We start from the raw sequence: 11,852 nt of genomic DNA on the forward strand, positions 1-11,852 counted from the left end.
GGGGAACGGAGTGCCGATACTCTAAGCGCAGCTCATTTAGTAGCTCTGGCTGAATGGTACCTTATAGACGCTTTGCAGCAGCTGTGCATGGGCACCGCCATAACTGACCTTCAGTTTTTGTTTCCCCTTATTACGTTTACTTCACTTCATTATTACCATAGCAGGCTAGGTTATTGCAATTTTAGATTTTAATCTGTCTTTCTCCCCAGCATTGGCTTTTGTGGAGGCTCGTCCACACCAATTTCAGTGCCTCGGTATCTCGGTAAAACTAGTGCCACTAAATAAGCTACGCTTCAGAGTAACGACACTTGGCCATATTGTGGCTTAAAATCATGGTTGCCAGTTATCTGAAGCTTTATCTGAAATCACAGGAAATGCTTTTCCGCCCTCCACAAATGTTTAAACCGTCCGCGACAAGAGCAAAGCAATATTACATTACCTTCCTAACACCGAATCTAATGCTGAGGAAGTCGCAGTTTTGAATCATGACGATCGGCTGTTGCGTCTGCTCTGCATACGAGCCAAAATGGCGGCGCCCACAACAATGTCGGGGAACGGAGTGCCGATACTCTAATAGCCTCGTCCCACTAGAACGACAAACACCGAATTTTGTCTGGCGACAAGGTAAAGTTGTGTGTCGCTGATACCGTCCCACCTCAGCGACAAACGGGACCGACAAACGCCGAGAAACACTCGACGACAGAACAGTTCTTGTTTGTCGTGTGACTCGTACCGCCACGAACGCGAAGCGGCAGTCCCACCTACGAACACTGTCCGACGAACTATACGCCTTGCCCTCGCCCGCTCGCATTCGCGTCCGCTCCCTCTCGCGTTTCGACATCGAGCCGATCGAGCATCGAGCCGATCGAGCGCCTTCATTTGGTATGGCATTTTGTCCGGAAAAACGAGCCGTTGTGGCCGCTCTCCTTTTATTTGAGGCCCTATCCTCCAGTGAGGATGAAGAGCTGCCAACGAAACGAAGGATGTGGGTTAAGCCCTACCTGCGCCGACACCGGGAGCAGGGCTGCTACGCTAACTTGATGCGTGAGTTAGCGCTAGAAGACGCCGAGGCGTTCCGCTCTTGGATACGCATGGACACCGGAACATTTGAAGAACTGTTGAGGAAGGTGAGACCGCTCATCGAGAAACAAGATACGTCATTCCGCGAAGCCATCCCTGCAGGCGAAAGGCTGGCGATCACGCTGCGATACCTCGCCACTGGTAAGTCATGTAGCAAGAGCGAACCGAAGAATGTTGTTTACGCACAGAGTTTGCTTTTGAACAACATAGTGTTAGTGTCTAAAGTACCGTCCGATGGCGCTCTTGGAGAGCGTTCAAGTGCCATCCGACGACATTCCACTCACGCCTTCAAGTGCCGTCCGAAGGTTGCGCATAAAACGAATTCTCAAAGCGAATTCTTTGCAGCGGGAACGTAGCTTAGCGAGTAAGATATCCGCGTCAGACGTAGCGTTCGCGGGTTCGATACCCAGTGTAGATTTTCTTTTTTTATTTATTTTTTTCCTCGAACATTTGTTTTGTCGATTTCACGTATATCTGAAAAATTAATCTTGGTCGCATTCAGACATGCACATCGAAACATAAAGGAAAAGACATCAGATCGTCAGGGTTTTTTTTTTAATTAAAGTTTTGACTCTAAAATCACCCGCAAAAATCAGGAACTCGACGCATCAAGTAGAAACTTGCTTCGAATACTTATTTTATTGGTCAGATTGACGCATTAAAAATTTAAGCTTCGATTGGAAGTACAAACATATTAAAATAAAAATAAAGAACAACAATGTCCCATGTTACTAAATGAGACAGTTTTTATTTTTTTATTTTTTTGCACATGGCTTAGAATTTTAATGTGTAAATGGGACTAGTAAATTATATATTCGAGGTAACCTTCAACTTGATACATTGAGTCAATCCTCTTTTACTGTCTACAAACAAAGTTACAAGCTAATATTAATGGCCCGTAAAAAATCAGCAACTGTACGTATAAGGTTGAACTTACCTCAAATACATATTTCACTACTCCCACGTATGCGTTCAAATTTCAAGTTTCTACATACAGAAGAAGAAAAAAAATTACACCAATTTGGGGCTTTTTTTTTTTGTTTTTTGTTTTTTTGTTTTGTTTGGAGTGTGAGTGGAGACTTTAAAATTTTTTGCTGGAATCCGGCAAGTATAAGACGTATTCGGGGTAAGTTTCTACCTAATGCGTCGAGTTCCTGATTTTCACAAGCAATTTTACAGTCCAAACTTTATTTTGAAACACGAACGCGGCGGCGTTTGTGAAATAAAATATTGCGGTTTCCGGATGCATCGATTTGATATTCTTTATCATACTGGCAGTGCTAGTTATCGCTCGTGGTATTCATGCACGGTCGACTCTTGTGGAGTAACGTTTGCATGGGAATTTGAAGTCTTCAATTTCTCAATTTTAATAGGAGCCAAGTCACGATTAAGTATTTTAGCACGTGATTGAGGTTTGCGAAAGAAAGCAATTGCAATATTAGGTGAAACACGCTGTACTCTCGTGTTTCATGATGGTATACTTGTTTCTGTGCTGTGCATTTCTGATCTCGGTGCTATGATTTCTTGCTTACAGGGGAAACCTTCGCCTCCATGGGTTTCCAGTTTAGAAGGGGGCATAATACCATTTCCAAGATAGTCCGGGACGTTTGCGTCGCCATCTATGAAGTGTTGGCCTCCGACTACATAAAGGTAGATTTTTCCTACATGATTTGTTGTCAGCATAATGAGAGCAATCCTTACATGCTTCACATTAACTCATTAACCCCTCCATAATTCAGCCAGCAAGACAGAGGTAATGCATCATACTACGTATACACTGAACTGCTCTTTCATTTGTACGGAGTAATGCAAATAACAAAATATTACGAATATAAGCTGGCGACGATGCTTTCGAGTTATTCATTACCACATATTTCTACACTAAGTGAAATAAACTAGAGATAATACAAGCTTTTCTTGCATCTAGGCTTCGATAATCGAACCATGGAGTTAAAAAAGTGTGGGTCTGTTCAAATTTCCGAATTTATTAGACTGAGGAATGCCAAAACTGAAACTAGAGGTGCGATGGACACTAACACCATTATAGTATTGATGCCGAAGTATTGATCATTCTGTTACATTGCTGCATGCATGTGTAGTGGCCGAGTGGGAACCACACTTGGCTGCCATGCAGAGGTCCCGGGTTCGAATCCCGAAACCGGCAGCAATTTTTGTTTATTAACTTGTAAAACATATGTCCTAGAAAATTCAAGGCTGTTGTCTTTTGCTCTAGTAGGAATGTCCTAGGGCCAAATGTTCTAGTAGGAATGTTATAGAAAGCGAAGCGGCAATAAAACGAACCCCACATGGTTGTACAGAATCATTCAATCTCCAGCGCTCAACCTTGCTGTCACGCCGACAATCGAAGCCTGCGACGCAGTTATTTTCTTTTGTTGTGGGCACAAGTTCACCCCCATTAAAGAATTATTTAATTCAGCTCTTCTTGTCACCAGTTATTTGTGACAATATCTGTCCCTGTTACCTTGCGAATTTTGTCACTTTCTATGCACATTGATGGAACATACAAGTGGAATATGCAAACACATTAGTTCAGAACGTGCTTGTCGACTTTTTGGCTATGCCATTTAATAAGTGTCAACTTAGTGGATTCCACTGACTGGATCCAAGAGGCATATCGGTGCTGTTTGATGAAGCTACAGGCATAATATTTCTATATACTTTTTCATGATAACACTCAAGTGAACTTCACGGTTCTTTTGGTAGAAGAAGTAAAGAGTTATTTCTATGTTGCGTCATACTTGACAAACATAATTCCCTATTCCATTCAAGGTGCCATCAACACCAGGCGAGTGGGAGCAAGTTGCCCGAGGCTTCGAAGAAATCTGGCAGTTCCCTCACTGCCTGGGTGCCTTAGATGGGAAGCATGTCACGATCTGCCCACCTCAGGGTACAGGAGCTATGTACCGAAACTACAAGGGTACCTTCAGCATTGTGTTGATGGCCCTTGTGGACTCTGATCTGAAGTTCCTGTACGCTGATGTGGGTAGGAATGGTCGTATGAATGACAGTGGTGTATGGGCTGCTACGGATCTACGGGCACGTATTGACCGGGGCATTGCTGAGTTTCCGAAAGCAGCCCAGCTGCCAAACTCAACGAAGACGGCACCTTTCGTCATCGTGGGGGACGAAGGGTTCGGCATGAAGCCATACCTGATGCGGCCGTTTCCAGCGTCAGAGCTGGAAGATGCCGAAAGGATCTTCAACTATCGGTGAGCTCACAATATGCTGTGATCACTATGCTGCTGTCAGTGCATATTGCCAGTTTACTTGCATTTCCGAGTTACGAGGATAACAATAGCATACCACGGCCAACAACAAAGTGCCATCCATACATACCGTCACGGCTGCCTATGGGAGTGTCTGCCACATTTGTCATCCATGCATTTCATGGGCGTCCTTTTCTGTGTGCTAAACCAAAAAAATGAAAGGCTCCATAAAAACATGGAGTTGAGAGGCCTCCCCAGAGGGCTGGCAGCTTGACAAGAAAAAGCAGCTGCGCTGAAAGAGTGTGTTGTGTGGCCAGCGGCATCATCATATGTATTACCGGCACAAGCAGCGTCGCCAGCCCTCCGTAGTCGGAATCAAAAACGCGCAAATAAACGTCTTTGTCTCTCAGCAGTCACCACGTGCAATTGTGTCCCTACGCGTGGTTCACATGTTGTAATTGTCAATTGGTAAGCGAGAGCAATTTCTTCTCTTTTTGCACTGTAAAATTTAAAATGACAGACCTCTGTTAGGCTTGAACCACGCTTCACTGAATTCTAGATTGAAACAATTAAGGGATACCTGACAGGCGAAAAGATGGAATTGGTGTTAATAAAGAATACTAGTTTCACATGGGCAACACATGTGCCCCATCAGAATGCTACGACTGTATGTCAATCTCGCCAGCAAAATTGCTGAAAGTAACTTTTTCTTATTTGAGCGAAGTTACACGCTGCAAGCACGATGGTGTGCTTTGCTATTTTTATTGTTATCAGCCGAAATGGTATCTTTATTATTTTAATATCCCCTTTGCTGCAAATTTGTTTTCTTAAAATCCCAGACCTGTTGAATTTGTTTGGGGAGTGCAGTGTGGGCCAAGCTGAAGAGAGTTAAGTAGCACAGCCATGGCGATAAGCAATCAGTAAGGGTGTGAATATATTGTCACAAATGATAATTGATTAAGTGATAAATAAAAGATACTGAACATTTAATGTGGCGAACTTGTGCCGGGTAAACAAAAGAGGAACAGTAGCGTCCCAAGCGTCGAAGTTGGTGTAACCACAAGGGTTGAGCGCTGAAGCGAGTCTGACTCGTCAAGGTCCCGTGCAGCTATTTAGCTTTACTTCGTTTCACGATAACTTGGCGAACCATGGAGGCTACGGCCCCCGTGACCTACTAAGGACGTTGGAGTGAGGCACATGACAGCACGTCACGGTGGCATTCGTGTCACTGCACCAAATGCTAGGCCTGAAGGAACCAGCTGTCGTCTGCTGGCAAAGAGTCGTTTGCTGCGATACTAACCAACTCGGAATGAATGTCTACCGCCGCAACATTGCGTTCCGCTAGAGTAGCGAGGTCTTTGAGAACAGTTCATGAGACAGACATACAGTCAATTTATCCGTGAATCTGTGGCGGGTGCGACATTTTGAGTGGCAGTGGTCGACGACAGGGCTGTGATCGTTCAAACATGTGGCGCTCACTCTCTTCTCCGTGGTCACATGCTATTTCCTGTGGTTTAGATGCAACCACCAAAGGTAATCAGAGTCGTGGGTCATCGAAGACGCACTCTCAATATTAAAAAAAAAATAAAATAAAAATATGATACTCATTTTTTGTGGCTTTTAAAAGGCTTCAAATATGTTGAATGAAAAATAAAAGTTGCACAGACACGTGACTTCTGCCAACACACTTTGGCTTCCACACACTTTTCCTCTTAATTTCTTCTTCCTCCCCAGTCCAGTTTTGGTTTCAGTTTCAAACAGTTGCATTTTTTAACTTTATTAAAAAATATATGTGATGCTGTAGCAAAATATTGATTGGGTAGCTTTTTTGACACCATAATGGATTACCTAACAAAAAATAAATTTTGGGGGTGTCAGCATCTCTAAGTATTCTTTAAAAGTAACATATCTTCGTCTTTTTTCCGTGTAGTGTAGCGTAGTGTAATGACGCAACTTCAGTTGCCGTTAAAATAAAAAAAAATGCCTGGAACTACTTTTTGTTGTGTAGGCCGCTGTTGCTGTTGTGGTAACGAGGCCTCCGCAGCCTTGGAGTGCTGTCACATGCCTTGCTCAGATACCCTTATTGGGTCGCGGCGGCTGCAGCCTCCACAGTTCTCCAAGTTATTGTGACACGGAGTATAGTGTGTGTTAGCATCTTGAAAATTCGGCCCAAAAGGTATGAGTGTTCGGGGTGAGGATGAACAGGCATTTTCAAGAACAAGGAAGTTGGACAAAATGATAACAGTTACATCCCGAGCAAGAATAACTACAAATCTTTTAGAAGTCTGTGACCTAGTGTTACTTGCTCGGCCCTGCGCACAGCAATATTGCTGAAAGTCAAATAGCAGAGTGTCATCCACAGCTTCAGCAGTCACCCTAGCAATCAGTGAACCACTGGCATCTTTCTATGTGTGTGCTTTAGGGTAGTGCAACACTCTAGCTAATTTGCCTTTTTTCCTCATTGATTGAACAAGATTACAATCTATTTTACAGGCTTTCCCGGGGACGCCGAATTGTTGAAAACGGCTTCGGCATTCTCCGGAACAGATTCCAAGTCTATGGGGCTCCTCTTCGTCACAAGCCGGATAGAGCGGTGAAGGTTGTGAAGGCGACTATTGCCTTACACAACTACCTTCGGACGAAGAACGGCACGCGGGCAAGGTACACACCACCCGACAGCCTTGATGTTGAAGACGTGCTCACAGGTAAATGCGAAATTAGCTGTTCAACTGTTGTAGATATGTCGCTTTCAATTTTCAATAGTTGCGTAATGTACAACTAGACACATCTCCAGCGTGTTGCTCACAATCAAAATGTGTAGTGCTCTAGCGAGGGTCCCCCAATTCTTCTGGTCAGCAGCCATGGCAATGCCACTCATTATTATTGCTTGCAGCTATTTCTGAATGTAAACAGCACTATTCGGTGCACTAATGCGACTGCAACACATCGAAAGATCTAATGTTACTGTTTAACCGGTTTCACATCCATGAAACATACCGTTGTGGAAAGACGTATGCGTTCCTTCGAATTGAAATGACTATGGCCAAGAGAACAACAGTCAGCTCGTGGCTTTTTTCATTCCAACACAATTTCCCTCCAAAGAGTGTGCCGACCTCTTGCACAGCAATAAGTGCCGTATGGAATAAGTTCCTTATGGCGAATTTGGGTGGTCAGTCGCCGGCAACTTATTTTGCCGGAAAACCGGCAATAGTGTTCCCGTAATCAGTTTCCGGCCGGCGCGCACCGTTCGGGTGGTGGTTCTCCGGCAAGCAACGGCAACTTTCCGGCGCTTTCAGTGGTCAGTGAGAAAAAAATGAACGAAAGAATTAAACTCATCTGAAGTCACTTCAGCAGCCACTGCTCAAGTCAATCCAAGCCGTTGGAGCATGGGTGACGGCAGCAATAGCCTCTTGCTAGCAGTGTCGCGCGAACAGCAGGCGAGGTAAACGCCACTGTCTGGCGTTTCGTGTTCGGGCGCTGAGGGTCACGTGGTGTGCCGCCAGCGCGTTTCTGGTTGCCGGTTCCGCCCGCTCAGTCTCGCCAGCGATTGACTACCCGAATTTGCTATTATTTAGGAATTCTGCAATGCATGGCGTGCAAGAAAAATGCAAAGAAAGCAAGATGTGCAGAGCCGCATGTGGACATAGCTGGTCATGCCACATTTGAACTTAACAGCCCATCTAAAGCAACACCATTATAAGCAAGCTGCTTGTGCCATTCTAGTTCTGCTATAGCTGGACAATACTTATTGGCTTGTATGTGAACATTCCTTGCTATATTGGTGTCGTGCCATGCACTCCTTGCTCTCCTTCACATTTTGTGCAGCCGTTTTTTCCTGGCAGCGCTCATGCCTTGCAAATGCTTGGCATCAGATAAACTCTACTCCACAGCCTCATAGCATTCGTGGTTCTTTTGTGAGGGTCTTTGCAACTTGTAGTAAAGACTCGGTTAATCTCTAATACTGCTAGTTGGTGGTGAATGCGTTAAAAAAATATTAATTTTCATTTCACTTGTTTCAGTCACTGTACGTCAAGGCAGCTGGAGAAAGGGTGTGAACGACAAAGCAGTCTTCCCCCTGGAGCGCATTGGTGGCAGACAACCAGACGACGCCAAGGCTGTTCGTGAGGTCTTCAGAGACTACTTCATGAATGAAGGCCAGGTTTCTTGGCAGTGGAAGGTGCTGGAGTAACGGTATGTCATGTTTGTATGCAGGAACGAAGTAGCATCCATTAAAACAGTTGTTGGGGTATTACGACATTACTCAGGTCCGCTGAAGCCGTCATTATCTGCAACCCAAGACATTGTAGGTAAACACTGAGAAAAAAAAGGACACCTATGCCGACTTCATTTTGCATGTGTCCCTCTTTTCATGTAGATTTTTTTGTCTATACATAGTCAGGCATATCTAAGTATGACTGCTGATTCCAAGCTCGACTGCGTCCTTACTATTGTTTTCGCTTAATTTTGGTTGCTAATAAGATATATAGCATCTCCAACAGGCCATCTGTATAGCCAAACAGTTGAGTATAATGTATAAAAATTTAGGTGTTGTAGCTTTCAAGAAGTTTGTTGCTCTCCGAAAGCAGAAAAGTAAAAGAAAAGGCTGCCCGAACTGCAAGACATACCATTCTATTTATATCCATCGAAGATAAGCGCATGCGCTCAAGCCCACCGTCTGAATTCACTCATGTGCGATCCTGCGCTCTTAATAATCTTAAACCATTTCGAAATAATCCAACAGTTTTCTCATCCTACTTGCTAGCCGGTTAGAGACAAAACAAAATGGAAGAATAAGTTTTTACGGTGTTTTGTTGGTTTGTCTACATGGTGTGCGAATATAGGCATCGCAGCTAGAGGACGCCAATTTAGTGCCACAAAGTACCATAGCAGCACACCTGCTTGGCTTATACATCAGCCTAGCAAGTGTGCTACTGTACTTAGGGTACTACTAGTTTGTGAAAGCTCACCCAATACCAGCCCAATTTGACACCACAGAGTTGCATAGAAATTTGTTAGTGCTGTTCTTAACTCTTCGGGCCCCATCAGGCAGTTCTGACAACAATGAACTTCTACTGTACACGAAGAACCACAAATTATTTATGATCCTTGAAGTGTGTGCAATGTTGGATCCTACACCAACTGAACAGGGTGGCTAGTGTGACCGCAGCAGAGTTGATAGCAGCAACACCAACCAAAATTAGAGACATGACACTCCAGCATATGAAACAAGTTTAAAGGGATGCTGAACCGATACTTGAAATCTCATAATTATTGCCCGAGCGGGCTTTACGGGATCGTACTGTACCTAAAAACGATATTCAATCAGACGGATGGGGCCCGAATTATTGTATTTCTTTGAACTAAGAGTGAATCCTCGGCTGGAAGCCGCCGGCGCGAGCGAGTCCTTCTGAGAGCAGGCGTAACAGAACTGACGTGCGCATTCTCGGTGCCATCTGCGCCCCTGGTGCCTCCGCGCATTCTCCTCGTTCGTTGGTGCTCCCCTTGATTCTTCGCTCGGCGGCTGTTTTCTAAGCAACCGGTACTAACAATAACAAATGCCACCCGGCTTAGCGCCTGGCTTGGCTCCGTCTGTCTTTTGAGGCGAATGAGAATGCGCACGTCACGAAGCGAGCTTTCCACGACGCTCACCAGGGGTCGCGTAAAATTGTATTTTTCGTGTTTATTCAATTTTATACGCCTTCTTGCTCAAAACAACGTCATTTAGAAGTAAAGGACAGGCTATGTATGCCATTGCGACCAAGAATCTCCACCCAAAAATTTCGGTTCAGCATCCCTTTAACACTGTAGCTGTGAAAATGCAACATGCAACATGCACACAGTTGGCCTGTGCACCTCAACACAAAACAACAGAAAAAAAAAAAAAGAAAACTATTTGACAAGGGCGAGGAGCCTGACAATGTGGCAGTTTGTTGTCCGGTTTTAGTCTCCAGACTTATTCGAGCTAAATCTGCTACACTGTGCCCAGCGATTGCAGGGACTGAAGGCTTGCACTGAAGAACAGAATGATGCTTGGTTCAATTCCCACTCCTGCTTGTTACAATAAGGACGAGCATGGCACGAGCATGCGGTTCTGTTGTCACTCCACGATACATGATAAAGACCCCCCAGGTTAGCAGTTGTAGCACAGAACCAGTGTCATCATATTTTAAAGGTGGACTCGCCTTATGTTGTGTAAACACTTGACACGTCCAATTTGCCTTGTTTTTGCCTGTGAATGGACTATCTCTATCTGGAAGGGGAGTTGTCCCTGTGCACGGAGAAAAGTTCTTTGCTGAGCATGCGCAAAGCTCATTATCTTGCAGTAGAATTTGATATATTGTCTTGCTGTGTGCTTTTTCTGCACCGGCAGTTTACAGCTTTGCTGTAGACTGCCCGTGTCCTCTCCCTCAACCCATTTGACTGTTTAGCCCGAGCACGTTTGTGCAGCAGTGCAGAAGGCACAAGCACTAAAACAGAAAAGTACCTAGTGTGGGCACGGGTGGGTCCACCTCAGAGCTTATCACAAATGTGCATGTTCTGCTGAGTACCTTTTTTCAGCACCGCACACAACCAGTGAGAAAGTGTGGGGCATTGTGGAACAAAAAAACCATATAAAGCTCAAACTGAAACTTTTAATTTTCTCCTTCAGGCACCACGACCAAACTGGCTGCGATTGAATTCTCCACCATGATTCTGTGGGCGGCCAGCATGGCCATCTGCCTGTCCGCACCCCTTGGTATGCTGCGGGCGCAGCACTCCATCATAACGCCGAAGCTCCTGCATTCGTCCGGCTGCGGCGGCTCCTTGGCAGCGTTCAAGCTGTCGACAGCTGCCTGCAGCAGCACCGCCCTGTTCGGTGCCGCCTCCTCCGTGCGGCGGCAGTTCCTCTTGGAGGGTGGAGGCGCTGACTGCACAGCTTCTTCACTCGGCTCATAAATCGGCTCGAGGCTATCATCCTGCACATAATTTTTTTATCCCACTTCTTGTATTATTTGGTGTTTTCTCTTTTATTCTCGTATTCACAAGCTCTAAAGTACACATGCATATTTGAAACCAGAAGCCTGACAAAGAAAGCTTTTCATGAGAACAATTGAGTGTGTGTAACGAATGTATCGCAAATTATCAATTACGAAAGCTAAGGTATACAGAGGTAATTCATTTGGCGAGAAAGGATCCCCTGAAATGTGTATGGAGCACAGATGCAATCATTCCATATTCCAGTTTGTTGGCTGGAACAGTGATAATCTCTATAAACTGCCTTTTTTTTAAAGAACTTTTTTGTCATTGTTTGAGTGTGAGCCGTGACCTGTAGATTTGGCACATCTGCTGAAGCCAACACTTGTGTTGCCCATGCAACTATGTGCTAAGGAATTATTAAGGGTAAAGGTGCTCATCCTGTTAGAGTCAATTATTGGGCGATGCCTTGAATGAAGTGGCACAGATATGTGTTCTGAATTGTGTTGCTCCTTCCCGATTAAAAGAAGGTCCCTCCAAAATGGGCACTTACCACTTCCTCCTGGGAGGTCTCGAGTGTCGACTCGCTTT

General features: G+C 44.8%; 1 protein-coding gene across 1 annotated transcript; it reads left to right on the forward strand.

The window, feature by feature from the left end:
* Positions 1 to 810: 810 nt before the first annotated feature.
* Positions 811 to 11,495, forward strand: LOC121837118 (protein ALP1-like). The gene is made up of 6 exons (XM_042292591.1): positions 811 to 1,221; positions 2,615 to 2,730; positions 3,871 to 4,310; positions 6,801 to 7,012; positions 8,327 to 8,498; positions 10,957 to 11,495. Exons 1-5 carry the CDS (start codon positions 885 to 887, stop codon positions 8,494 to 8,496), a joined length of 1,275 nt encoding a protein of 424 aa, XP_042148525.1. The 5' UTR covers positions 811 to 884; the 3' UTR covers positions 8,497 to 8,498; positions 10,957 to 11,495.
* The last annotated feature ends 357 nt before the right edge of the window (positions 11,496 to 11,852 follow it).

This window comes from Ixodes scapularis, unplaced genomic scaffold, assembly GCF_016920785.2.
Source record: "Ixodes scapularis isolate PalLabHiFi unplaced genomic scaffold, ASM1692078v2 PGA_scaffold3__209_contigs__length_174095766, whole genome shotgun sequence".
NCBI classification, from domain to species: Eukaryota; Metazoa; Arthropoda; class Arachnida; order Ixodida; family Ixodidae; genus Ixodes; species Ixodes scapularis.